The sequence below is a fragment of the Corvus brachyrhynchos genome, unplaced genomic scaffold (genome assembly GCF_000691975.1).
Source record: "Corvus brachyrhynchos isolate BGI_N302 unplaced genomic scaffold, ASM69197v1 scaffold319, whole genome shotgun sequence".
Taxonomy (NCBI): domain Eukaryota; kingdom Metazoa; phylum Chordata; class Aves; order Passeriformes; family Corvidae; genus Corvus; species Corvus brachyrhynchos.
The window spans coordinates 174,297-199,247 of record NW_008246065.1 but is presented as its reverse complement, the minus strand read 5'-3'; the positions used below and the strand labels follow the sequence as shown (position 1 = coordinate 199,247).

The 24,951-nt window shown below is 41.8% G+C and overlaps 1 protein-coding gene across 16 annotated transcripts in view; it reads left to right on the top strand.

Moving 5' to 3' along the window:
- Window positions 1-24,951, top strand: part of TACC2 (transforming acidic coiled-coil containing protein 2) — a 131,352-nt gene that overhangs the window by 85,276 nt on the left and 21,125 nt on the right. For 11 of the 16 annotated variants that reach the window (XM_017746821.1, XM_017746820.1, XM_017746830.1 and 8 more), the window contains 6 exons: window positions 5,982-6,148; window positions 12,740-14,048; window positions 17,522-17,557; window positions 19,027-19,087; window positions 20,107-20,314; window positions 24,083-24,144. In XM_017746821.1, the coding sequence (XP_017602310.1) occupies window positions 5,982-6,148; window positions 12,740-14,048; window positions 17,522-17,557; window positions 19,027-19,087; window positions 20,107-20,314; window positions 24,083-24,144 (1,843 nt within the window). The remainder of the gene's footprint in view (window positions 1-5,981; window positions 6,149-12,739; window positions 14,049-17,521; window positions 17,558-19,026; window positions 19,088-20,106; window positions 20,315-24,082; window positions 24,145-24,951) is intronic. The other 5 variants (XM_008643175.2, XM_017746824.1, XM_017746825.1 and 2 more) reach the window with 2 other exon arrangements.

Below are 24,951 nucleotides of genomic sequence, written 5' to 3'. Positions count from 1 at the left end.
GGCATCAAGAAATCCGAAAAGGTTTTATCAGATCTTTACAGGGAATAAGCTTTGACTGAAATTAATGCACATCTCTGATTGCCTTGTCTCTCTGGCTTTAGAAACTCTAAAGCTTGGAGTTACTGCGTGTCTTTCCAAATCTGTCAGCCTGGGTGGCCCTTGCCACTGCAGTAAAAGTGCCTGCTTAAGTAACACGCAATCAGATTGACCTCAGAAGGATACAGCCACTCCTGCATCGTTGGTTCTGGGCTCATCAGTAAACCACACCTGAATTATTCATGCAGACTTTATGAGGATCATCTCTAAAAATGATCGATGGAGGTGAAACTACAGAACTCATTCCTCCTTTTTATTTTCAGCTCGTCTCCCAGTGGGAGATACCAAGAATGAAAGCCAAAATTAATCTTCAACACTAAATTGAACATTTTAAGAAGTTGTGTTTTTTTTTTTTTCTTCTTCTCTGTGATTGAGTTTCCTCTCTTAGTGCATGATAAATTGTTCAGTAAATACTCGTGAACTTTATACCTTAACTTTATGATATAACAGCTGCAGATGCTTTGGAGGGCCAGGCCTGATGGAATCTGTTTCCTTTAGGTCTTGCCACAGATAGTGCTTTTGCATTAGCACTGCAGTGTTTGCTCATCTGGGCCCTTCATGCCATGGCTTTGGACTCTGTGTTTGCCTCAGATTCCTGCCAGTACCTAGTACAGGAACTGAGCACTGTGTGATGATGCCCTGGTGGCAGATTCCTTGTTTGAGTCCTAAGGCTCAGGAAACAGGTCTGCAGAGGACTTTAATGTGGATTTACGTTTCCTAGAGGCGATGGATGTACTTGGACAGACATTTTCCACTTGAGCTGCAGCTCTAGCCAGCTGTAAAGAACATGTGGATCTAAAGATGAGACAGGGGACAAAAAAAAAGACAAAATACCCATTTCTGTCTCCTCCCCCTCAGGGAGCCCAGCTGTACCTCAAGAAAAGACTGTAGGAGTTACTACCAGTTAAAACTGGTCAGGGAGGAATTGCTCATCTTCTGAGTCCTCAGTTTCTCTGTACACTTCCAAATGGCCCTCACACTACAATTAGAGGTCAGTCTGCAAACAACAGCATCCAATAAACCTTTGCAGTTGTTGCTTTCATTGCATTACGTGCTGAGCACTCTTGGGTGGCACAGTTTGGTTTTGTTGTTGTTGTGTGCATGTTGTAGGATTGCCTGGTTTATTTCCTCCCAATATCTCCTATTTCCAAATACACCATGAGAATGAAGTTGTTGTATCAATAGAGACAAAATAATTGGTGAGTTTTTTTGAGTAGCAGTGAGGAAGTTGAGTTTATAGAGTGCTGGCAGGGCATCAGTGATATTGCTGACAGGTAGGAGAGATGTCATTTAATCCAGGACACGTTCCACTAATTAGGGAACCAAAACGTACTTTTTCCTAACTGCAAAGTTTGGAAGGAAATGTACAAACTGAAATAGAGGCTGTTCACCTTAGCTTTTGTGGAGCAGATGCCCCTGAAGCCAGTCTTCATGTTGTTACTTGTGATTCCACAACCCTGGCTGATGGAGAGCACCTCCTTTGGCTCCATCCCGCTCTCCCCACTCCCAGCACAGGCAGAACTTCTCAGTAATGCAGCTCCAACTCCTGGCTTCAAAATTTCATCGTATCACCCCGCATTTCCTCTCCAGATTGTTCATATTGCACACCAATAGATCAGTACTCCATGAAGTAGTCAGGCATGGTTTTTTTCCTGAAGTAGGCTGTACACTAAATAAAAACTCTATATAGATTTACCATTAAATGAAGTAACTCTGCAAAAGCCTGTGGAGCTCCCTTGGCACATCGCAGTTCCAGTTCTGCTCCCTTGAGCCCCTCCATTGGAGGCGATGCTGCTGAGCTCAGTCCTCATGTCAAAGTCCTGCTTTTAAGTTTCTTTTATATTCTCTTTCACTGCTGTGAAATGGAACCAGGGAGCACAGTGGTGCTGGCTATGCTGCTGCAGTGTAAATATTGGAGGAACCCAAGGCAGATGGCAGCGTTCCCGACACAGCCCAAGGCCACAGCTCTGTTGAAAGCTACTTTTTAATGAATTGAGTTTCCGTGTGGCAACTGGGGTGATCTCACTCACTTGAGGGGCTGTGTCTGCCTGACGAGGGCAGGCAGCGAGGAGAGGCAGGGGAATGAAGAAATCTCATTCTTGCTTCCTGACTGCTTTCCAGCTGCACTGACAAAAAGGCAATTTTTCATTCTGAAATCAGGGAGGATTTAAATTGTAAGAGCCTGTGGTTTACAAAAAAAGGTAATGTAACTTATGAGGCTGGGTTTCCACACGGCCAGAGGTGAGGAAGAGAGGTCAGCCCTGGTGACTGCTTTCAGTATTTCCTCCAGAGATTTATGTAGCAGGCTGGGCAAGAGCTCAGACTTCCCAGATGAGAGTGGGAGTGCTCAGGCTCCACAAGTTGATGCAGTGTTACCAGATTTGGTTGATCTAGTCTGATTCTGGGATTTCCCTGTTCTCCCTTGCTACTGAACCCCATCTCTATGTGTTGTATTTACTGTTTACTGGCTCTTTCAAGAAGGAACATGAAAGAGACAGACTGAAAGAATATTTTGTGACTTCTACAATCCCTATTTTTTTTTGCCTGTTGTGTACAAATCCAAAGGATACAGATGGAAAGATCTGTATGACATCTTATAAAAGTAAGCTCCCACTAATTTCCCAGGCTGACTAAACAGATGCATGAATGTGTGTTCCTTCCTGTAGCTCCCAATTCATCACTGCCCCACAAACAAGTCCTACAGGGGACTCATCCTCTGCTCTTTGCTTCATCCTTGGCTGGAGCATCAGAATCATCTTCTAGATCATCAAGACTCTTCCTTTGCTGAGAACCTGCCCACAGCTGGACCCGTGGTGGCTGCTCCTTGTGCAGCTTTGAATTGGTGCCTATTCTCAGGGTGTATCACAATTTGGCAATCTTGTTTTATGCTAAGAACTGTGCGGCAGCATTATTTCTTTTTGTTCCACGTGCTCCCTGACTTTCTCAGAAAAAAGGTGTTGTGAATTGAACTGGCTGAAATATGTAATTTCCTTTTCACAGGAAATCCTGTTGTTCTGGGAAAATCTTTTCTTATAGTTTGAACGTAGGACTGTAGTCTTAAAAAAAATATCCCACATAAGAGGGATCGTCCATATTTTCTTTCACTAGGGAAAACTGAACACAAGATTTAGTATTTCCAGGATGCATGTTGACTTTGGAGCATAGTACTGGAATGTGCTTCCAGGCTTTATGCCTTTGCCCAGATCCCAGCCCATGACAGAGAAGGTTTTTCTGGTATTAAACTTCCTTTCATGTTTCTTTGTTAAATACAATTTTCTTTGTGAGCACAATTGCTTCCCAAAACAAGCTTGTCAGGATTTGAGTTATGGTTAAGACAGTTCTTACTTGATTGTAATAGCTGAAAATCAGGAGTGTTGCATCGGAATCTTTTGGGAATTATTAAATATTAGCAAAACAAAGCCTTTTTCTGGAGCTCAGGCACCTCAACTGTCTGTCCACAGACTCGAGAGGTTTTCCAGAGTGGAAACTCATGCAGTGAACAAACAAGAACAAATATTTCTCTTTACTTCAAATGCTTATGCCCAGCTCATCCAAGGAAGAGACCAAGCAAACAAAGGGAGCTCCTTTAAAAGGGAGATAAACAGGCACCAATTCTTTCCATAATTTAACTAAAGGAGGACACAGAACTTCTCAATCAGGGCAGTTCAACAGTGCAGTTACTGCTTTGAGTAGGGTATGAAAATAGAGGGGTTTTTTTCTTGTTCCAGTTACTGCATATGTTACGTGGCTATACAGACAGTTTGGAAAAAAGGAGTCTAAACATTATTGTTTGAGTATTACAGAGCAAGACTTCGAGTTCGTATTGTAGAGGGTGAAACATTAATTAAGCGCAGCACAATGAAAAACTGTGTGAAAGCCTGAGAGATATGAATTACTTCTCATTTTGTTGGTTTAGATGATAACTTCCTGGGTTTATTTTTATGACACTGGGAAAATATCACACAACTCTGTTTCTCTTTGATTCTTCTACTTTAAAGTTTCCTGAACCAGCTCCACGGAGGGAGGAGAAAGCTTTTGTTGTTGTTGTTGTTGAATACCTATTGTGAAGCTTTATTTACAGAAGCCCTTTGTTTGCAGCTGTTCTTTAAGCTTAAAACATGTAGAGCTTAAAACCTGGTGCATCTTTGTAGGGATATAATTTAAAATTATGCAGTGTGCCTGTTCCAGTTTGACTGTTCTGTGGCCTGAGGAATGAGAATGGTTAAAGAAGTGACACGAAGAAGGTTTTTTGAGGAGCAGTGACAACAGATACAATGGAAAGCCAGACACGGTGGTTTTGAGCTGTGTAAGTTTGAGGAGGAAAAAAAAAATAAATATCCAAACATCCAAAGTTATCACCTAGTAGAACTCCTCTTGCTTCAGGAGTAGGGGTGATGAGCCAGGAGTTGGTTGGCACAGGGTCATGATGTGCACCCTGGTTGTGTGGGGGGAGGTGGAAGCTCTCACTGGGATGCTGCAGAGAAGAGGGAGAGGGAAAATTAGGACCACTGTGCTCCTCGAGCTGTAAGGGGTGACAGTGGGGTCTCTTCTTCCCCAGCTCTCCGAAGGCTTTATGCTGTGATGGATTTAGACAAATGAATGCAAATCCTGTATTTGTACTTCTCCTGACATGGAGCTGCTTGAAATAATCACGAGTCTCAGGAAACCAAACAGAATCTGGCAGCTCAGAGTTCTCTTCCAACTTGAGTAAAATGAGAGGAGTCCTTGATTTGGGGCGGCTTGTGGAGTGCTTCTGGGGGATGAAATGGCTTCTCATTTTATGGCAACACAGATTCACTGGGAAGGGGCAAATCAGTCCTGTCCTCTAGCAAACTGCCATGTTCAATTCACTTTATTACAGACCAACAGTCCAAAGCTGCATCTGACCAACAGAAATGCTTATTGAATGTATATTGAACATTTGTTCAGTGCATATTGAGTATGACACCATTATTACTGCATTCCTTGCTCCCAAAGGATGAAATGTTTATGATTTGGTCTCAGTTTAAGAACAAGTATGATCTACTGTTTCCAGACCTAGAAGGACAGTTTCTTACGGCTGTACACCTCTAAGAGCAGATGATGTGTCCTTCAGTGGTTTAGATCTTTGCTTAATGTTCATGTTACTCATAATTTTGTAGAAGTGCTCCCTTTCAAGCTTGTGTTTCACTTGAATTACTCCATTTTGGGTGCTGCTGTTTCCTTCCTGGGCTGGCACCAGCCCATTGTGGTCCCTATGGTTTTTGTGTCCCTGTGAGCACATGGTGCCACAGAAGGATTATTGAAAATACCAGGGTTCCATGCATTTTATAGGCTGTCTTACCTTGTGTCACAAGGTCTGTTCGGAAAGGGCTCTGGTAAAATTCTGCTGAGAATAGAATGTAGTATTTCTCTGGGAGGAGGATGCCCAAGGGTTTGCTGCACCTCAGATAACTTCATGTCTGCTCTCACCCTTAAGAGCATACAAAGAAATTTGGTGGTATTTTAGATGTTTGGGGGTTTTTAATGAAGCTGGGAAATTCTCTTGAGAGGATCTATTTTATTTATATTTTTTAGTTAATTTAGGTGTGCTTGTGCCAAGGAGTAACACAGGGTTGTTGGTCTGAGTGGCTGAGCCGCCCTTGCACTGGGAAGCAGGCTTTGCAGGATGGATTTATTTCCAAGTGTGTAAGACAAATGACATAAATACTTGTCTAGGGGAGAAGACCACAGCCGTGACATCCTGCTCTGGAAACCATCCTGGAATGTCAAATCTCCTTTGGGAAATGCAGAGGTAGCCTGAGAGCTGAGGTCTGTGCCACCAGCTCAGGAAGCCCAGCGTTCCCAAGCCTGACCTGCAAACGTGAATCTCACTGTGCTCACCAGTCTGCTTTGATTTTCCCCAGGAGCTCTGACTCTGAAGAAGCATTTGAGACCCCGGAGTCCACTACACCTGTCAAGGCACCACCTTCACCTCCACAGCCACCCCCTGAAGCGGCAGCAGTAGCAGCAGAAGTTGTTGCAGACGTAGCAGAGCAAGAAATAAAGCCTCAGCTGCCTGTGGAAGATACAGGTAATGAGTGGGACACATTACTGAGGGAGGTGAATATGCAGAGAGCTGTTTCTCTAAGCACAGGCAAGGAATTAATGCTAATAAATTGGCTTCTGGAATATTAATTAATTACCCATGGAGAGAGGAAAATCCCTGTTGCCTCTTGGAATAAAGTATTGGAGAATCTGTCCATAACGTTTGAAAAATTTTAAAGAAAAGAGGAGCTTTGTAGAAAAGAACTTAATTCCTTTTGAATCAAGCTTCTTTTTGTAGGGCCTTTAGAGAGTCAGAGGAGTAGAAAAAGGAGATGTGAGTTGCAGATGCAGGTACCTGTGTAAGCACTGTTAACTGTGACAAGTAACAAAATGCCTTTTCAAATGTGTTACCTGAAACAGGAGGTGATCAAAAAGCTCGTTAGAATAACAGAAGTACTGATTTTATTGGAGGAACACAGGGCTATGTATGAATGTATGTATGGTATATATATATGTGAAAATTGGTACATACTGGGGAAAATAAAATCTTTAAAATAAAATCTTTAAAATGGCAGAACTGTGTTTAAAACCCAAAGAAATTCGTTCCACAAAGAAGCGTTCTTTGTACTCCAGATTGAGTAATGGAATATGAGGGAGTAGAAAGCATGCTATTAGCCCAAAATAACTTTGTTTGGGCTGTTGGATGACAGCTCAACAGTTTGAGAATGAATTCCCCATTATGCTGTCTTTTTTCCCATCTGAAAGTCAAGTCATCTTGATCACCTGGCTAAACTGTATGCAGATAATATTTCTCCCAGCAGTCTAAAGCTCACTTGTATTGCGTTTGGAAAGAGTTGTAGCGTCCCACTAAAGGTCTCAAGCCACCTAAAGCATTTCTGGGAGTTATTCATTAAGCAATGCTCTTTAAGATCATGATTTATGATACAAGTTTATAAGAAGCTTCAAGGATTTTCAACAAACCTATTTCACAAAATAAAAATTAAATACTGAGGCATCCTGATGCTATTTACTTTCTGCTGTTAGAGTTCCCTCATCATTGTACCAAAAGTTATTCATTCTGCATCTTCTTTCCTTTTTTCAAATCTTTGGCAATCCAGTGATTACAAAATAAGTGCTCGGAGAACAAAAGAACAGACATGCTGAGCAGGATTGGAGTGTGCTTTTAATTACTGCAGTAGATTATCTTCAAGCCCTTGATTACACATGTGCTTCCCTGGCACATGTGATTCTTGTCTCCTTCCGTCCCAGTTCCCCCCCTCCTTTCTTTCACATCTTTCTGAAGAAAAGTGGCAAACTGAATATATCTATTCATAGCCAGTGTGAACTTTATTGAAGGCCATTGGATGGCAGAGAGGAAACCACTTGATTTGCAAATCAGATTGTCCATGGGAGGCAAGTTACAGCAAAGTGACAGAGCTATGTTCAGTGTTCCAAAAGGATGCAAAACACAGTTATACAACAGGGGAATTTATTGGCGGGGAAGAAGATGTGTAATGCGGAAAAAATCCAAATGTGGGAGGGCAACACAAAGCATTCATTTGTTTTGGAAATCTTTAGGAGAAATAAATAATACTAAGACTATAGTTTAGGTGTTTAGAAATGAGAAAAGTTAAACATTTTGTACTTTATAAACCACTTGAGTGTCTTGTAGTTTATTTATTTCCTAAGTTATGCATGTGGCTGTGCACAAAGAGAGCGAGTCCCCTCCTCAGGGCTCACAGGCATTGAAGCAGAGTTCCTGGATGGTACCATAAAGCTTAAAGAACAGGTTTCAGTAAAGGAGGAGTGAGGAATATGGGCAGCTGGAGAGCCTGGCACAGGCATAGGGAGAGGCAGCACTGTCCTGCTGGGGTCCTGGTCCAGCAGCCACATGGCTTTTTCTTCCACATGGGATGGGTGACAGAGCCTGTGTTTGGGTGCAAGGAGGGAGCACAGTAAGTGTTTAAAGGATTATTTCATCTATAGCTGACAATAATTACTTATGCAGATGGCTGTAGTTGTGCTGAGTGATATCATTAGCACAGCAGCTGGACCCCACTGCCGGAAAGCCAAGAGGAGAGTTTTTAATTAGGTTGACTTCAGTGGTAGTTTCATAAATATGATGAAAGTGAACTAAGCTGGACTCATGCTGTTTTTGTGCCAGCTCCTGGTGGGGCAAAACCTGCTGCATGGCTCTGGTCCATCAGCAGCAGAGCAGAGGAGGGGAATCAGTCTGAGGGCAAGTCTGGAGGGGAAGAGGAGCAACAGAGCAAGTATGGAAACTACCCCTGGGCCCCTGGAAGTGCCACCAATGAGCCCTTCCATTCCTCCCTAAATAAATTGTGGGAAACATGGGTTATAATTTCGAGGCAAATTGGAGAGTTTGAGGTTGCATTTACTAGGTTTTGTCATTATTTTAAATTATTGTTGCGTGTCTCCTCAGCTTCTCAGAGCAATGTCCTCTTGTCCCTTGTTTCATCCATCCGAGTACCAGAATGTCCCCCAAGCCCATTCTCCCAAATACCCTGGTTTTGGCCAGGAATTCCTGCCTAGGAATTTTCTGTCACCCCTACTGCCTTCCCCAGCTGAGTATTGAATTTGGATTGTATTCGCAGGGGAGCCGTGAGAGCTGGAGTCCCCTGTGTGTATTACAGCCCAACAATCAGGATATGGGGCACCTGTATTTGAGTCTTTCTGGTGCCAGGGAAATTTGAGGTCAGGCTTTCCAGTAGAGACATTACAGTCCAGACAAAAACAAACTAAATTTTTGGTATGGAAAGCGTTCTTCTTCAGTGTTTTTCCTCTTGAAGCCTGACACATAAAATTTGAGAAGAAACTTTTGTATACAAAGTTTTCTCTCAGAATAAATGACAAAAGTATTTTTACAGAACCTTAAAAAAGTGGTACTAATTGATTTCCTGACATCAAAGGGTTGTCATAACAAGAAGAAACTTGAAATAAACTGTGTTTCAAAATTTCTAGTGTTAGGTAATTCCAATTCTTACATGCTTTTGGCATTTTTTCCTCATAGCATAGTAAGTGGGTGCATGCTGTATGCATTTTCCAGACGTTTGCCTTTGTTTGCTTTTTCTCTAGAAAACAGAACTGGAATTTAATTTTTGCTGTATTTGCTTATAATATCTGTTCAAATTTTATTGCTAAGCCTGTCAGAATAGTGTTTCATTTTGTTTCCAGCTCAGCATGTTAAGGCCTATTTTCAGTCTATTGGGGTTCCCTCTGCTTTAGAGATGCTTCAGCATCTTGCCTTGCCTACTTCTGTAAAGGAGCAATCGAAAATCGGTTTGTTTATTAATGCACACAGTCTTACAATATCTTATTTAAGCCCTCAGGCACAGGGTGGGATTCTTGGGTCTGTCCTGTGCAGGGCCAGGAGTTGGACTTCAGTGATCTTTGTGGGTCCCTTCCAACTCAGGATATTCTGTGACTTTCTAGGGACTTCTGGTTCTGCCATAACAGGTGCCAGATGAAAATGCCCAATGTTAAATATTCCATGTAGCTCTAATATTTAGGTCTCATCACCTGGATACAAGAAGTCTGAGTTTTATGTTGTTGGGGTTGGGTTTGGGTTTTTCATAGTTGATCCAGTCAAAATTTATCTGAAATCAGGGGAATTTCCTAGTGGAAGGAGCAGAACTTGGACCTTTTTTTTTTTTAATGAATGAAATGAGAGAGTTTGAGGAGCTTGCCTGGTTTTTTTATTGCAGTGTAAGTTCCCCAGCTATCCTCCACATTCTTGGAGTGCTTCATAAAACTTAATATCTACACCTGTGGGCATGTGGGTGACTCAGTGCCAATAAAAGGCATAAACCTGACTGAAAACCTTGTGCTGGCCTCTCTCTGGGGCAAGTCCTGCCTTAATTCCCATAGCTTGTGTCGTAGTATGTTCCTTTGTGATCAAACTGCATTTTAATAAAATACTGTAGTGATACTGATTGGCTTCATTTTGTGTTGTAAAAGAACAAATGTCACTGCTCTCTGAACAGGCTGTTAATGTCAGGAAAGAATGGTCTTCATGTCCCTTTGTAGTGATAAAGCCTTGAGTACCATTTGTATCTCCTGCCCCAGCAATTCTGCTGTTACCAGGAATGAGCCAGTCCTGTCGTAAAGCCAGAAGAGGCTGACAGCAGCATTTCACTTCTGCCAATAGCCGTGTTTTCTGAGGCAGTTTCACATCTTGTTTCATAAAGAAACAATAAAAATATCGAGCAACACTCTGCAGAAATCCGTATTCTTGAGTAAAAAGGATTTGATGAGGAGAAAGTCGTGAAATAAGCAGTTAAAGGAGATTAAAGCCCTGCACTGTGTGGAGCACACAGAATTTAAGTGCTGGTTTGTTGAGAGTAGCTTGCACGCTCCCTTTGCGTGATGCATCCCAAACCTCAGCCTCTTATTTACAGTCCAAGTCCTGCGGGGCAGTGGTTTATTTTATTTTATTTTACTTTGTTTTAATGCCTGTTTATACTGCTTTGAACCGGGGCCTCGGTGCTGTTGAGGGCTTTGACGCAGGCTGGAATGAAAACAGTGCATAACTGCAAACGATTCCTTGTTCGGATCCCACTTCCATTTCACGCTGACCTACATTTGTACTCCGCTGACATCCCAGTGTTTATTGTGATGTATTCCCCTGAAGTGCCTTCCATTCTCCTTTCAGGGTGAAAGGGACAGATTAGGCTAATGCTGGAGGTTTATGGCACTCTCTGAGTGCCCTTAACAGGAGTCCCATCAGTGTCACAAAGTGATGTGTGTGTGAAGTGAGCACCAGCTCGACTGGCAAACGAAGCCTAATTAATGACTCCTCAGCCAGGCTGAAACCAAGCCCAAACCAGTGGGGATTAAGGAGAAAAATAAACTGTTCTGAGGTATTGCCATGATATTAGCATTCATTTAGCAGAAAAACACATTAGAATATTATTTTAATTGATGTAGCCTAGTGAACTTTCACAGTCTTGAAAGAGAAACTGCATAGCTGTCATCCCTCTGACAGTCTCTGAAAGTACATGGTGCCACTTTGGGAAATGTGTCCAATTCCCTTAAATCCTTTTCTGTCCTCTACACCCATAAATAATAATTCTTGCAGTCTCTGAGCAGGCATACAATTTCTTCTGAAACAAAGGAAAATTTTTTCCCCTGTTCTTAATCCATTCATAGCTTCTCACTAAAATAATAATTGATTGTCTGTATTGCTTTTATGAACACTGTTAATGAATGTGGCGGGGCAAAATGAGAGTTATTTTGCAAAACATGTCAGGGTTGGTATGAAAAGGATGAGCGGAAATGTCTCTGAAATCCTTTAGGGTTGAGCAAAGCATTCATTTTTGTATGACTGTTTTTCTTTATAATTGCATAATTTAAAAAAAAATGACAACGTGAAGAAGGCTGTGTTGCTTCAACAGGAAACACGGGGGCATTCTGTTCCTCGGTGAGAGCTGAGAGCAGCTGGCTGAGCCCAGCCTGAACTGGGAGCTGGGGAGAGCTGTCCCAGGTCTCTGGTACCCCACAGAGACACACAGGGACAGAGGTGACCGTGGTACATTCACATCAGTGTAGTACAGTCACAGCAGGAGCAAACCACATGCAGGATTTGTAAAACATTTGGATAATCAGCCTAATGAGCTGGAGGGCAGCAAGGACCTTCACCTTCATGCTTTCCTACCTATAGATTTTCTGGTTTTTTGTTATGCACTCTTGTCTTTTTCTACTTTGTCCAATAGAGTTGTTATATCCCGGGTGAAGAGACTTCTATAAATCATTTTAGGGTTCCATTCAATAAGAAAACCTTTAATTGCAATGGAAAGCTGCTTGGATTAAGAGTATTAACATATAAATCTCTCTACAGAATTTTCTTTTCATCAACAAGTTAGAACTACACTTGGAAAAACCTGGTTTAAATAATCTGTAGGGACCTTCTAGCTTTTTAAAGGAAGATTTTTCAACTGAAAATATTTGTGGAGTTCTCTAAATGAATTTTTTTTTTTTACCTTTACCATAATTTATTTCATACTAAGTTCTCAATTATTCATCTCTAATTATAAACTTGTAATTATGAGGTCAGAGTAGAGTATATTGAGTGCTTGGGGCAGATAGAGGAGCAGTATTGATGGATTGTGGAGAGGAAGCCATTTTCCTCTGGGTAAATTGGTAAAAATAGCGCATGGGAAACAAAACTTAAGCTCAACATGTAATTACCGAAGCACCAGTCAATTTACAGAGCATAAGAGCTCTGACATGATTGTGTGAGTCTTTGTAGTAGTAGAAAATGGGAGTAAAAAAGTGCTTTATGTGCAGTTTTTCTGGTATTTGGAATATTTAGTGCATTATGGTGATACCCATCTCTGTAAGTGATAGTTTAGAAGAGGTGCTTTAGAGGCTGTTGCAAATATGTATTCTGTCTTTTTGTGACACTTGCCTTGAATCCTGTACTGGGGAAAACAGATCTATTTTTTCCCCTAATCTAGTTCATATATTGGAAAAGTCACTTCGGTTTGCTTAGTGAATTTGTATGATTTTAATGCCTTTTTCTTTTACTTGCAGTAATATTAGATTGTAACAAAACTTCCTAAGCCCCAGTTGTAAAAATGTGTTTGAAGTCCGCTGAGTTTTCTGTGTGTTCCCACAGGACTGTGTTCAGAAGCTGAACCCGTAACCGATGTGTCACACAGTGAACCAGTTCAAGAGAGCCCTTTCCGTCCCCCTCCCCATTCTTTCTCCACTGTCTTCGACGAGGACAAGCCCATAGCCAGCAGTGGAACCTACAACTTGGACTTTGATAACATCGAGCTGGTCGATTCTCTCCATGCCTTAGGAACGAGCTCTGCAGAGCCGAAGAATCGTGACCCCAAAGCAAATGTCCGGAGAAAATCCACGGATTCAGTCCCAGTTTCCAAATCCACGTTGTCTCGATCTCTCAGCCTGCAGGCCAGTGATTTTGATGGAGCATCTTACCTTGGCAACAGCGAGACGTTAGCACCGTCAGCAGATGTGTACGGTACTGGTTCGAGCAGTGCTTCCAGTACCCTCAAGAGAACGAAAAAACCCAGACCAGCTTCCTTAAAAAAGAAGCAGTCAGCCAAAAAACCTCTGGATGCTCCCCTGGTGAAGGAAACCCCACAAGAACCTCCTGAGCTTGGCCACGCAGCTTGTGAGGATAAAGCATCTGAGGTGAAGGCTGACTCAGCAAAGCCCGAATGTACTGAACCTTCCAAAATCTCTGCTGAGAAAGAGGAGGCCCCGCCTGTGCCTGAAGGATCCGACCCTTTGGATCCGGACCGTTTCGAAGGGATTAGTGCATTTAGCTCCGGAGGTGGCAAGGTGCAGAACTCTCCCCCTGCCAGCAGGAAAACACTACCTCTAACAACGGCCCCCGAGGCTGTGGAGGTGACTCCGCCGGACACCGGGGGACAGGAGGACCCTCCCGTCAAAGGCGTTGCGTTGAGGCTGGAGTTCGATTACTCTGAGGAGAAAGGGGGGAGCGAAGACCAGCAGGAGAGCACTCCTCCTCCCAAAAAAGCAGGGAAAAAGCCTGGTGCTAAAATGCCGCTACGGAGGCCAAAGACTAAAAAACCGGTGGAGAAGCTTGACAATGCTCCAACCACCCCGACCAAGTCGCCCACTGACCCAAATGAAATCCCCATTACAAAAGGCTCTTACACTTTTGATATCGACAAGTGGGATGATCCCAATTTCAACCCCTTCTCATCCAGTACAAAAATGCAGGAATCGCCCAAACTGCCCCAACAAACGTACAGCTTCGAGCCAGACATGTGTGAGGACTCCATTGACCCTTTCAAGTCATCTTCTAAGATAGCCAGCTCACCCTCCAAATCTCCAGCTTCCTTTGAGATACCAGCCAGTGCCAACGAAACGAATGGAACGGAAGGAGACAGCCTGAACAAACCTGCCAAGAAGAAGAAGACGCCACTAAAAACGTAAGTTAAAGGGCAGAGACGTTTCTAGAATAGAAGCAGCCCATTCCTCCCCCTTAGCACAGTTACACAGGATTTATATTTGAATAGAGAGAGGGAGATGACCGTGGATGTTGGTGGTCACAGCTGGAGTCAACGCTGGGAGGCTGTTCCTGCTCTCCCTCAACCTGTTTCCTCAATAATTTGATATTTCCAGAGCTACCAACCCACATTAGGCAACGGCGTTTTTTAAGTCTTTGGACTCCGTGTAGTTTTGAACCTGGTTAAATTGTAATTTTATCAGGTTCGTACCCAATTTTCTGTGATCTCATCCTGGGAAATCGATGCTGTTTAAGATGATCAAAGTAATCACGCCAGCACAACTATTTCATGAATCATTGTTTTTGAGCGTGGGATGTGAAATAGTAAGGCAGTGACAAATCTCATACTGCAAACAGCAGGAAAATGGTTTTATCCAGTGATTTATGGTATTTAAAAGAAAATAAACTGAAACAGAAGAGTGCAGTATTGAAATGTTTTCTTTTTTACATACACAACTAAAAAATGTGAAAAAATTCCTTTTTGTGAGAGAGCTTACAGTTGTGCACAAAGTTTAAAATCTCCAAAACTGCTACATGTTAGGGAAATACCAAGCTTTTAAACATAGGTGACAAATTCCAGGATAAATTTTCTACATTGCTGGTTTTAGATATTTGATTAAAAATCCCTGTGGCTGGTTGCTGATTTGCATGTTGCTTTATTTGTTCAGATATGGTTATTTTGAGTTGGTGACCACTAAGTTTATATCCCATATATCTGAAATTGATCTCCTGTGTGTATCTATAAGACAGTATCTCAGTTCATGTCCCTTTATGGTTTAAATATTCCAGCTAGCTAACAAAAATGGGAACAAAAATTTTAAATGCCAATTTAAGATAAGAAGATAACATGCTTCATGTAAAGCAGTACAAAAGCTGACCTCCTGTGCAGGATGAGATGGAGGTTATTCAGATTTTTCTGAACAGCCTCCTGCCTTCTAAGCTTCTAATTCAATTCCCTTGTCAGATTTGAGGAAGCTTGTGCTATTATTTTCTTCCTAGGGGCATTTCTGATTTATGGGTAGTTTAGACCACTGTGAAGTTGAGTTGTGTTCTTTGAGAGAGGAGCCTGGTTTTTTCTGGTATTGCTTCTTTTTGAGGTATACCTGAAATTTAGTGGTAAACGACACATTTTCCAAACCTGCAGTCCAAACTGGTTTGGTCCAAACCAAGAAGATTTAAAAGTCTGACAGCAAGAGCAGAACAATTTGAATCTTACTGGGGAAGTGTAGAGGGGAATTTAACATCACCAGATCCTTAAGTTTTTGCAACCAGCTGGAGTCTCCTTGTGTCTTCCAGTAGCTGGAGTTGACAGACCCCCAGTGTGGGCCTCTTGGGTTCTCCCATCTGCTTTGAATGTTGGAAAGAATTCCAAAGTTATTAATTTAGGGGCAAAATGAGTTTACAGAGCGTTTGCTAAGCCACATTTGTCCTTGGGAAAATGAATCACAGGAAAACCCCATCCTAGAATCACAAAGTTCACTGCTGGTCTTTATCATGGGGGAGAAGTGAATCTTCCCCAGCTCAGGGCTCACAAGTTCTTGGGTCAGGAGGGCTGCAGGAATTCCCAGCCTGTGCTTGGCACTGCTTTCACTGTGTTGTGTTGTGTGTTGCTCACTGCAGCCCCATAACCTGCTTTTGCAAGTGTTCTTTGGGTTTGTTTTTTTTTTACAGAGAGGAGACTCTGCATATTAATAACACATTGCAGCCTGCAGCTGTGGTACTTTCTAGAAGAAAATTACCCTAAGGCTTGTTAGGGGATGCCAGGGGAGGCAGTGGCAGGAGGGATTATTAGCACTGTTGAGGGGTGCAGAAATCAAACCCTATGGACCAGTTTGAAAATGAGTTCCTCATGTGGAAGGCAGGGATTTCTAGATTAGAGGTGAGGAAGCCAGGCATGAGTTTAATGCACTACTTTGAATCTGAGCCATGTGCTCAGTCTAATGTGTCAAATCAATAAAAATTAGCCATTTTTGTTCTTGAATGAAACCTGCAGTAGTCTAAGCATTGTGAAAAGATGAGGTTTTTAGAAGAGGTGTCAGCTTGATACAAATTGCTCTCTGGTCGTCTACCTGAGTGCTGAGCTGCTTGGAGACAAATCACATTGCTCAGGTGATGCTGAGCATCAGCCACCCCCTGAAGCGGCAGCAGCAGCAGTTGTTGCAGACGTAGCAGAGCAAGAAATAAAGCCTCAGCTGCCCGTGGAAGATACAGGTAATGAGTGGGACACATTACTGAGGGAGGTGAATATGCAGAGAGCTGTTTCTCTAAGCACAGGCAAGGAATTAATGCTAATAAATTGGCTTCTGGAATATTAATTAATTACCCATGGAGAGAGGAAAATCCCTGTTGCCTCTTGGAATAAAGTATTGGAGAATCTGTCCATAACGTTTGAAAAATATTAAAGAAAAGAGGAGCTTTGTAGAAAAGAACTTAATTCCTTTTGAATCAAGCTTCTTTTTGTAGGGCCTTTAGAGAGTCAGAGGAGTAGAAAAAGGAGATGTGAGTTGCAGATGCAAGTACCTGTGTAAGCACTGTTAACTGTGACAAGTAACAAAATGCCTTTTTCAAATGTGTTACCTGAAACAGGAGGTGATCAAAAAGCCTCCCCAGTGCCAGCTCACAGTGATGAGTAAAAATAGGTGGTTTGGAGAGACACTGCTTGTGCAGGCATTGCTCTGGAAGCTCTTGGATGGCTGGAGGCTGTTTAGAAATGGAAGGTGCCAGCTGTCGTGACCATTGCACATGAGGAGAGATGAGCAGAAGCTGCTAAGCTTATAAGTAAATGAGAACTTTTCCTAGCCTAAGCTGTTTGGCAAGGTTTGATTCTGGTTTGGGAGATACCAGTTTGCTCTGTCAGAACACCAGGTTAGGTTTTGGAGAGAACCAAAACAGCTGAGATTTAAAGAAATGTCATTTTCCATCCTGACCTGGGAAATGGTCAAGTAGCTTTTTCTGTGCTGTCACAACACATCAGCAAACATGACAAAACCAGGAATAACCGTGCCCTCTCCTTAAGCTTAGCTGCCATTCAGGAACAGTTTTGCATCTCATATAATAACAAATACTGTGTTTTGAAAAGCAAGCAGGTGGCCTCCATCACGAAGGCAAGGACAGTTAGTGTGTTGAAAGGAAGTTGAAGGTGTCAGCTTTGAAAAATGTGTTCTATAAGATGAAAGCGTGTCAGAAGTATAGCATTGAACTGGAAAACACTGAAGGACTTGATGAATATTTTTTTTCTCCTCATGTATTTCACAATAAGAAGTAGGGGTTAAGATTATACAGGTAGAAAATATGCATGATCAGATTGCCTTAACACATTAACAGAGTATTTGTAGGTTAATCTTTTTTGTCAGTTCCTTCTGTCTGTCTCTCTTTTCTTTGTCTTATTTGTCTTAGGATGGTAGAAGATGTGATGTCTGTATGTTCTCTGTTGTAAGTAATTCTAAGCTAACAATTCAAATTTCGTCTTTGATTTATGGGCTTTTTAATTTTACTTATTTATTTTGCAGCATGATCAGTTATTATTCAGCATGAAGCTTTTATGTTAATGATTTCACTTCACTTGCACATATGAAAGCTATTTTAAGTAAGATGCCTGACTGTGAATGAGTTTGAGGAATCTGTTGCCTCATTATCTGTTGCCTATCAAAGAAGATCCTCATTTAAAAACTATAGAGATTTTGTATCCTTGAGCTAAAATATGGAAGTTTTATTTCTACCATTGAACAACGTTGCACAGTCAATTCTTTGTAACTACTGCATAAAGTGCTTGTCCTTCTTAAAGGAAAAAGTTATCTTTATTAATTCTGTCATCGTAACTGGATAATTAATGGCATTGAACACACCAATATTCAGCTGCCCAATTTATTTTCCCCTCTAGAAGTGGTATTGATTTACCCTCTGCCAATTGAAACCCACCATTAGAATTTCTAGTGACAACCTTGCCATCATTGCTTAGGGATGAGCTGGTGGGCACTAATTTTTGCCACTGCATCTCAGTTCAAACATAAAGTCTTTTTCAGTGAGTTTGCTGTGGTATTTTTCTCCCTCTTGTAGCTCATAACATAAATGGTTTTGAATAACTCTGGCAATGTGCATCAAGAGAACAGATAGAGAATTAGTTTATTTCTGGTTAGAAAATATTTTAGCCAATTGTGAATAAACATAAAGGCAACATTCATAATTATCCACCATCATGACATAATGTGTGTTCTTCATTCCTTTTGCTTGATTGAAACCTGTGGGATTTTGGAGGGCTACAGTGTTCATGCTCCCAGTCTGCACTGTGAGGTGTTGGGGGAACTGGAAGCAGAATTGCCATATTTCTTGTTGTATTTGTTTTTAAAAACATTGTTATGCCCATTTGTAATGACACAGGTTGTTCTGGCACCTGGGGAACAGCATCTGCCTCAGATGGTTTTATTCTGTTCATCTAAAGCAGACCAGGTTTTTTCTTCATGGTTTTTGGGGTCATTGGAGCCTAAGTTTATCACAGTTTTAATTCTCAGGTAAAGGTGTGGGTTAGACCTAATTTTTGGATGGGAAACTGAAGCAGACAGAAGCCAAATCATTTCCGCAGGGCCCCAGAGGGTGCCTGTGGTGGAGCAGGGATTTGAACTGCAGCCGAGCAGTAACTCTGCCCTGTGAATGTGTGAGGAGTTAGCATGAAAAATATGGCAATCCTGCTGTTCTCAGCTTTTGGGGAATCAAGGCCTGTTCCAAGTGCATGACAGAAATATGTACCCATGGCATGTTTGTCTGTGGTGCTGCTGCCTAATGGATGGGATTTTAATGCAGAAGGGCTTACAGAGGTTGCATTGTCTGTGCTGTCTCTTGCTAAGTGTGAAGTGACCTGATTCTTGCTGCTATTACCATATTAACAGTGTGACCTTTATTTTCAGTGATACATTTAGGGTGAAAAAATCACCAAAAAGATCCCCGCTGTCAGATCCTCCTTCTCAGGTAAAGTGCTGCTTTGTTTTGATGCATGTAATTTGTGTTCTTGAAGGGGCAAAAAAGGGGGAATTTAATTAATTTAGTTGTGGAATTGTACATTTGGTAACAGAAGAGAGTTTTGTTTATTGGTGTCCACGTATAGTGCATTAAGCTATAACCATAAGGCATTAACCTTTTGGTCTCTAGAAGTGTGTATACAACACAGATCTAGTATTTGCCCTGGGAATTCCAGTTAGAGTATTAGCAAATGTATTTTGGAAAGCCCTGAGTTAAGATGGAGCAAGGATAGGAATAAATATGTTCAGTCAGTTGTCTGAAAAACGAGACATCACTATCCACCCTGGAATTTTAAGATTAGGAAGTAAGAAACTAAACGCACCAAATTGGTGGGCTGGAAAGGAAACAGAAATAAACCAAGTGGGCTGATCTACCAGGAACATGTGCTTGGATAGTTTGATTCCATGTTGTAAACTGCTGGCAGGTGGTTTTCTTGGAAGAGAAGTTAACAAAAGCTGCTCTTCTACAAAGGCCTGACTGCTTTGATGTGGCACAGCTCCTTCCACGCTGCTGTTCCTCTTCCTGTTATCCATCCTGCCCTTTTATTTGTGTTGCTTGACAACATAGAAGTGAAGAAAGGGGAAAGGGTTCGTGACCTCGTGGACCTAGGAAGGTTTGCTCCTATGAGGGAAGCCTACAGAGTCAGTTTTGGTAGTCAGAGACTTCAGTGATGGATGATGTGTGCCACTTGTGTCAAGTGCCTGACAGATTTCAACAGCTCTGGATCTTCTTTCTTCCCTGTTATCAAAGCAGCTTTGCAATGCAAGTGTATCATCAAAGAGCTTAGTTATACTGGGAAAACTTGCTGCTGGTAGAGTTGGTATTTTCCATTAGGTATTTTACACAGAGCTGCAGCAGAGATTATGGAATTAAAAAGATGGCTCAGGCGGTGCAGAGGAATTCAGAGATTGAGCTGTTTTGTGTGTTAGTGAAAGATAATGGAATTAATTGGCTCTTGTTTGCTGCAGGACCCTACTCCACTGCCAACTCCAGAAACACCTCCTGTCATCTCCACAGTGGTTCATGCCACGGATGAGGAGAAACTGGCGTCCTCCGTGACGGGTCAGAAGTGGACCTGCATGACTGTGGACCTGAACACGGACAAGCAGGACTACCCACAGCCCTCTGACCTGTCCACCTTCGTCAACGAGACCAAGTTCAGCTCTCCCACAGAGGGTACTGTCTGCTCCAGCCAGGGGGATATTTACTGAGAGAGGGGGTTTGGTTAGGCTGAGGATGTTGGCCTGTACTCTGCTGAATGCAGACTCTTTATTAGGGAACCCTACAAATGCTGCTCTCTGGGCCATTCTGGGGAACGTGGCAATTATGGGGAGCTGAATATAAGACCCCAGTAGTCCAACGTTGAGTTTTCAGGGCAGAGAAGATGCTTAAAGGGAAACAAGAGGGGACTTCAGAGAAAGGCTTTTGCTTCCTTTGTGTGATTAATTGTTCTTCTCTGTGTGCAATGTATTCTCTGAGTGCCTTCACAGGAGACTGGGGTCTGATACTGCTCCAGAGTCACTGAGCTACTGATTCTGCCTGAGCCTGTTCCTTAACCTGGATGGGAGAAGGTCCCATGTCAAAATTCTGCTCGAATTTTCTGTATTGCATTAATACCCTTAACATTCCATCTCTCCTCCAGCTTCCTGGGCTCCAGGTATCTTTATGCATAAGGATGTCCAGGATATCCCCTGCATAAGATAGTTACCATTCATATTTCCAGATAAAATTCCCTACTAGATCAGCCTATTAATGTTTTTCCTGCCATACCTTCCTGTAAGCATTTGTGAGCTAAAGGTGGAAGTTTCTGTTTAGAGAACTGTCATTCCAGGTCTGTGAAATGTGGAAGAGACAGAATTAAGAAAATTTGTGTGTGGCCTTCCTTGGGGCTACCGAAGGGAATTCTGCTTTGCAACATCTGCTCCAAAGGCAGATGTTCAGCTTTGTGGGTGGAAGCATGTTTGAGTTTAACTTGGCTTAAACTTTTTCTTCTTGATCAGAATTCATGTTTTTTCCCCTAACCTTTCAGTCCCTGTCCCAGTCTGCCATTAAATCTCCTTTATGCCATTTTAGGCTGGGTCTAAATTTATGACTGATTAAGAACTGCTAAACTTGTAGGTCAAGGTGTTTGACATCAGAAACAACAACAATCACAGTGCTTTTGTTCATATGCATGTGCTCGTGTACCCTAGGCTTTTTGGAAATCTGTCGAGTCTTCTTCTGAACAGATAAGTATTTCAGTCTAGATGAATTCATTTGGCTTCGTTGTCAAATTATAAATTTTAGACACTGACTTCCCTGTTTCTATTTTAAATTTAAATTTTAAAAAATAACTTAAAGAAACACCTTTTAGAAAATAAGCCCCCCTAAATCTGGGAAAATGGAAACTATATGGAAGGAAATGGAGCAAAAGAATACAGAGACACTCTGAAACAATCATTTTAGCTTTCCAAGTGGGTAGAAGAAAGTGAGCAAAGCTCCTAATTAAATGGTAATTGTCCTGTCTCTTGTGTGCTGCATGGTACAGTCGGGGTTTCAGATTGCATGCTCATTATAATCAACCATGCTTCCGCTTTTCACATCTCTTAAAAATAATAATTTTTTCCCCTTCACAGTCTTGCTCCTGCAGCTTTGAGAAGTTTCTGAGTAATTTGAGGGCTGTTTCTCAGTGCAGGTATTTTTACCTCTCCCAGACACCCGTGTAAGTGTTACCCTGTAACACAACACTGCTTTGGTACAGATACAGCCCAGCTCCTGAATCGGCCCGTGCATCCAGCCCTCATCTGTTTCAGGCACTGCCTATAGCTGCTGCCATTTTCCTGTTGCACAGACCCGAAATAAGCCGTAATTGTTAGCAGAAAATTCTGATGCAATCTTGCAGCTATTTGTAGGAGGAGTTGGAGGACATCACTTAGTAAGTCTGTTGTACGTGTTTATAAAAGATAATTATCTTGCTTCGTGGGATAGCCTGGGCTTTTCTAATGTTGAATGTGTAGAGATAACCAGAGCCTGAGATTTTGGAGGGGAGATGATGTCTGAGAGGAGAGGAGAGAGAGGAATTATGCTGGAGACTCCTGAGAGCAGTGAGACGAAACAAACTGCGTTTAGCCAGCCGCGTTACTCCTTTTGTTTCTACTTGGACTATTTCCATCTGTGTCCTGCCTTTTTGGTTTTTTTTTTCTCAGCAGTAAAGTTAAATCTGTGTTGGCCCAGCAGTCAGTTTGGACGGGGATTGCAGAGCTGCTGGCAGTGCTGCAGGCAGGTGGAGGATCCCTGTGGCTGTGCCAGCAGAGGACAGTGCCGGAACGTCTGCTGCCCGTGAACCTGCCTGGACACTCAGGGATTGCTCTTTGGAGCATAAAGCTGCTCCATAAACGCTCCTGATGCACCTCACTGGGCTGCTTGGAGATAAATGGGATACAGAAAGGCAGTTTCTAAACGCTGCTGTTACCTGGGATTTCAGGCTTTATCCTGCAGTTCAGCTCCTCGTAGAGGGTTTGAATTCATCCTTCCAGTTTGGGTTTTGCTTTCACTGGGAAGAAGAGTGAGTGAGATAGGATATCGCTGGTATCTGACACCAGGAGGTTGTCCATCTTGCCTGGCTCCCTATTACCACTTTAAACATATGGTGCTAGGAATTTAAATGTGAGGAGCCTGCTATTACAGCTTTCTCTTCACTTGCAAGGTTTACTGTGAATATCCCCAACAAGTACTAGAGTTGGTGGCTCTTCCTCTTCAGTGGTTGTTTGACAAAAGACATAACTTGTGGAATTACAGTCCTTGTGCACTGCTTTTTATTATTAAAAAACATAAATCAAGCATTGTAAAATCACATTGAACCCTCTAAAACTCTTTTAATCAACAAAACAGGCAAGAGATTACCTTCAGGGTTGTTTGTTTTTAAACATTTCAATGATGGTCATCATCTTCCTAATGCAAGCCCTACTTTTCAAAAGCTGTCCAAATCTAGATGGATTTAAGCACATGATTTTATCATAATGCAAATGCTATTGTGCCATTCCTTAGGATTTCTTTACAATGGAAATCAAATTATGCAAGTGGTTTATTGAATTAAGTCATGGAAACAGAATAAAGTACAGCATTTGGACAAATTAATTATGCTTTTAATTCTTAAATTAGGTTGTCATTGTAAGAAGTTTGCTTTTATTTGAGTGCAGGAAGGTATGATCTCTTTTCTTGTGTTAGATCTCTCAGTTGCTGTATCAGCTACTGGGTGACCATGGGTTGGGAAGAAATGCTGTGTTATTCCCTCCAGTGTAACTGGGAGATTAGAAACAGAGAAGCAGTTAAGATTTGCATTTTTATTAAATTTTAGACTTAGGGTTCTTTGTAAACTTTCCTGCCTTAGACTCATTTCTCTGAAAATAAAATGTGAGAACAGCCCAGTAAGCTGGGCTGGTGACTCACCCCTGGTCCATGAGCATTCAGGTGTTTTAGGTATCTTTTTCTTAAGTGATATCACAGTAGTTGGTTGTAATTAAGAATTGTGTGATAAACATGAAGAAATAGAAATTAATTAATTTCTCAACAGCTGTTAAATTTTTTTTTTTAAGGAAATTGGATTCAACACTGCCAATTATTGAAAAAATGTGTTTTCTGTGATAAGATAACGTGATGGGTTAAAGTTGTCTGTACTCTGAAATGACTCTGAAACTTTCTTAACATTCTGGTCCCTGGGGCAAATTGAAAAGCTGATTTTTTTTCTGGCAAGATGATTTGCTTGAAATGTGTCATAGGTTCATTGTTGAAAATCAGTGACTATCAGTGCACCTTCTGTTTTCTCTCTGTATTTCCTATTTTTAATATGTCATTGGAAGGTATTGAGCAGAGTGGGAGTGGCCCTTGTCAATGAGATCTCATTTACTTCTGCAAAAATCATGGCATGGCATGTATTAACACCACTTTTTCTTGTTTCTGTTGCAGAATTGGAATATGGCAACTCATATGAAATAGAATATATGGAGAAAATAGGCTCCTCTGTGCCTGTAAGTTCTCACCTCCATTTCCATTCATTTGCATTCCCTTGTCATAATATACCATCCTGATAATGCCCTCAGCATCACCACCCTTTAAATTAATTATAATGTGCCTGCAGCAAATTTGCAAAACCAGTTCCTTGAAATTGGCATAACTGGGGTAAATTGCCTGTGCTCTGTTGTCCTGTGTCCTGTAAAGCTTGTTCCATTTTATGTTTTTATTTTAAAGCTAGCATCATAGTAGTTCTTTCAGGAGATTCAAAGCCAATCAGTATTTCCAGCAGTGCAGAATGCAGAGCTGTCTACACCAACTATTGAACTATTTAGGAAACTGAGAGTAAAACTTTGAAGAAGCTGGAAGGAATCAGGAGAGAAACAGAATTAGTGTGAAGTATGGAATGCAGAACTATACATTATTATTTCTTTCACCTTCTTTTTAATCCATGGATTTGATAGCTTGACTGGATCCAATGAGGGGATATTCACTGGGGAAGTTAGGAAAATCAGGCATGTATGCCAGGTACTTAAACCAATGAGAATTTTCAATGAATATTTTAGTAACCTCAGCCAGGGGATGCCTCCTGCCTGACAGGACCAGAGAAATCTGATTAACCCCAAAGTGGGAGGAGAGCCACTACAAAGAGTGAACTGTTTAGGTTTTGTCCTTTGATGGTTTCTTCCTGAAAGGGTCCATCTCAGTATCAGCATTACAACCCTGTATTATTAGTTTTCTGTCATTTGCTCACTGAAGGCTTCAGTGACCTGAATTAGCTTTAATGGAGAATGGGTGAATTGCTTAATGAGTTTCTCTTTCCC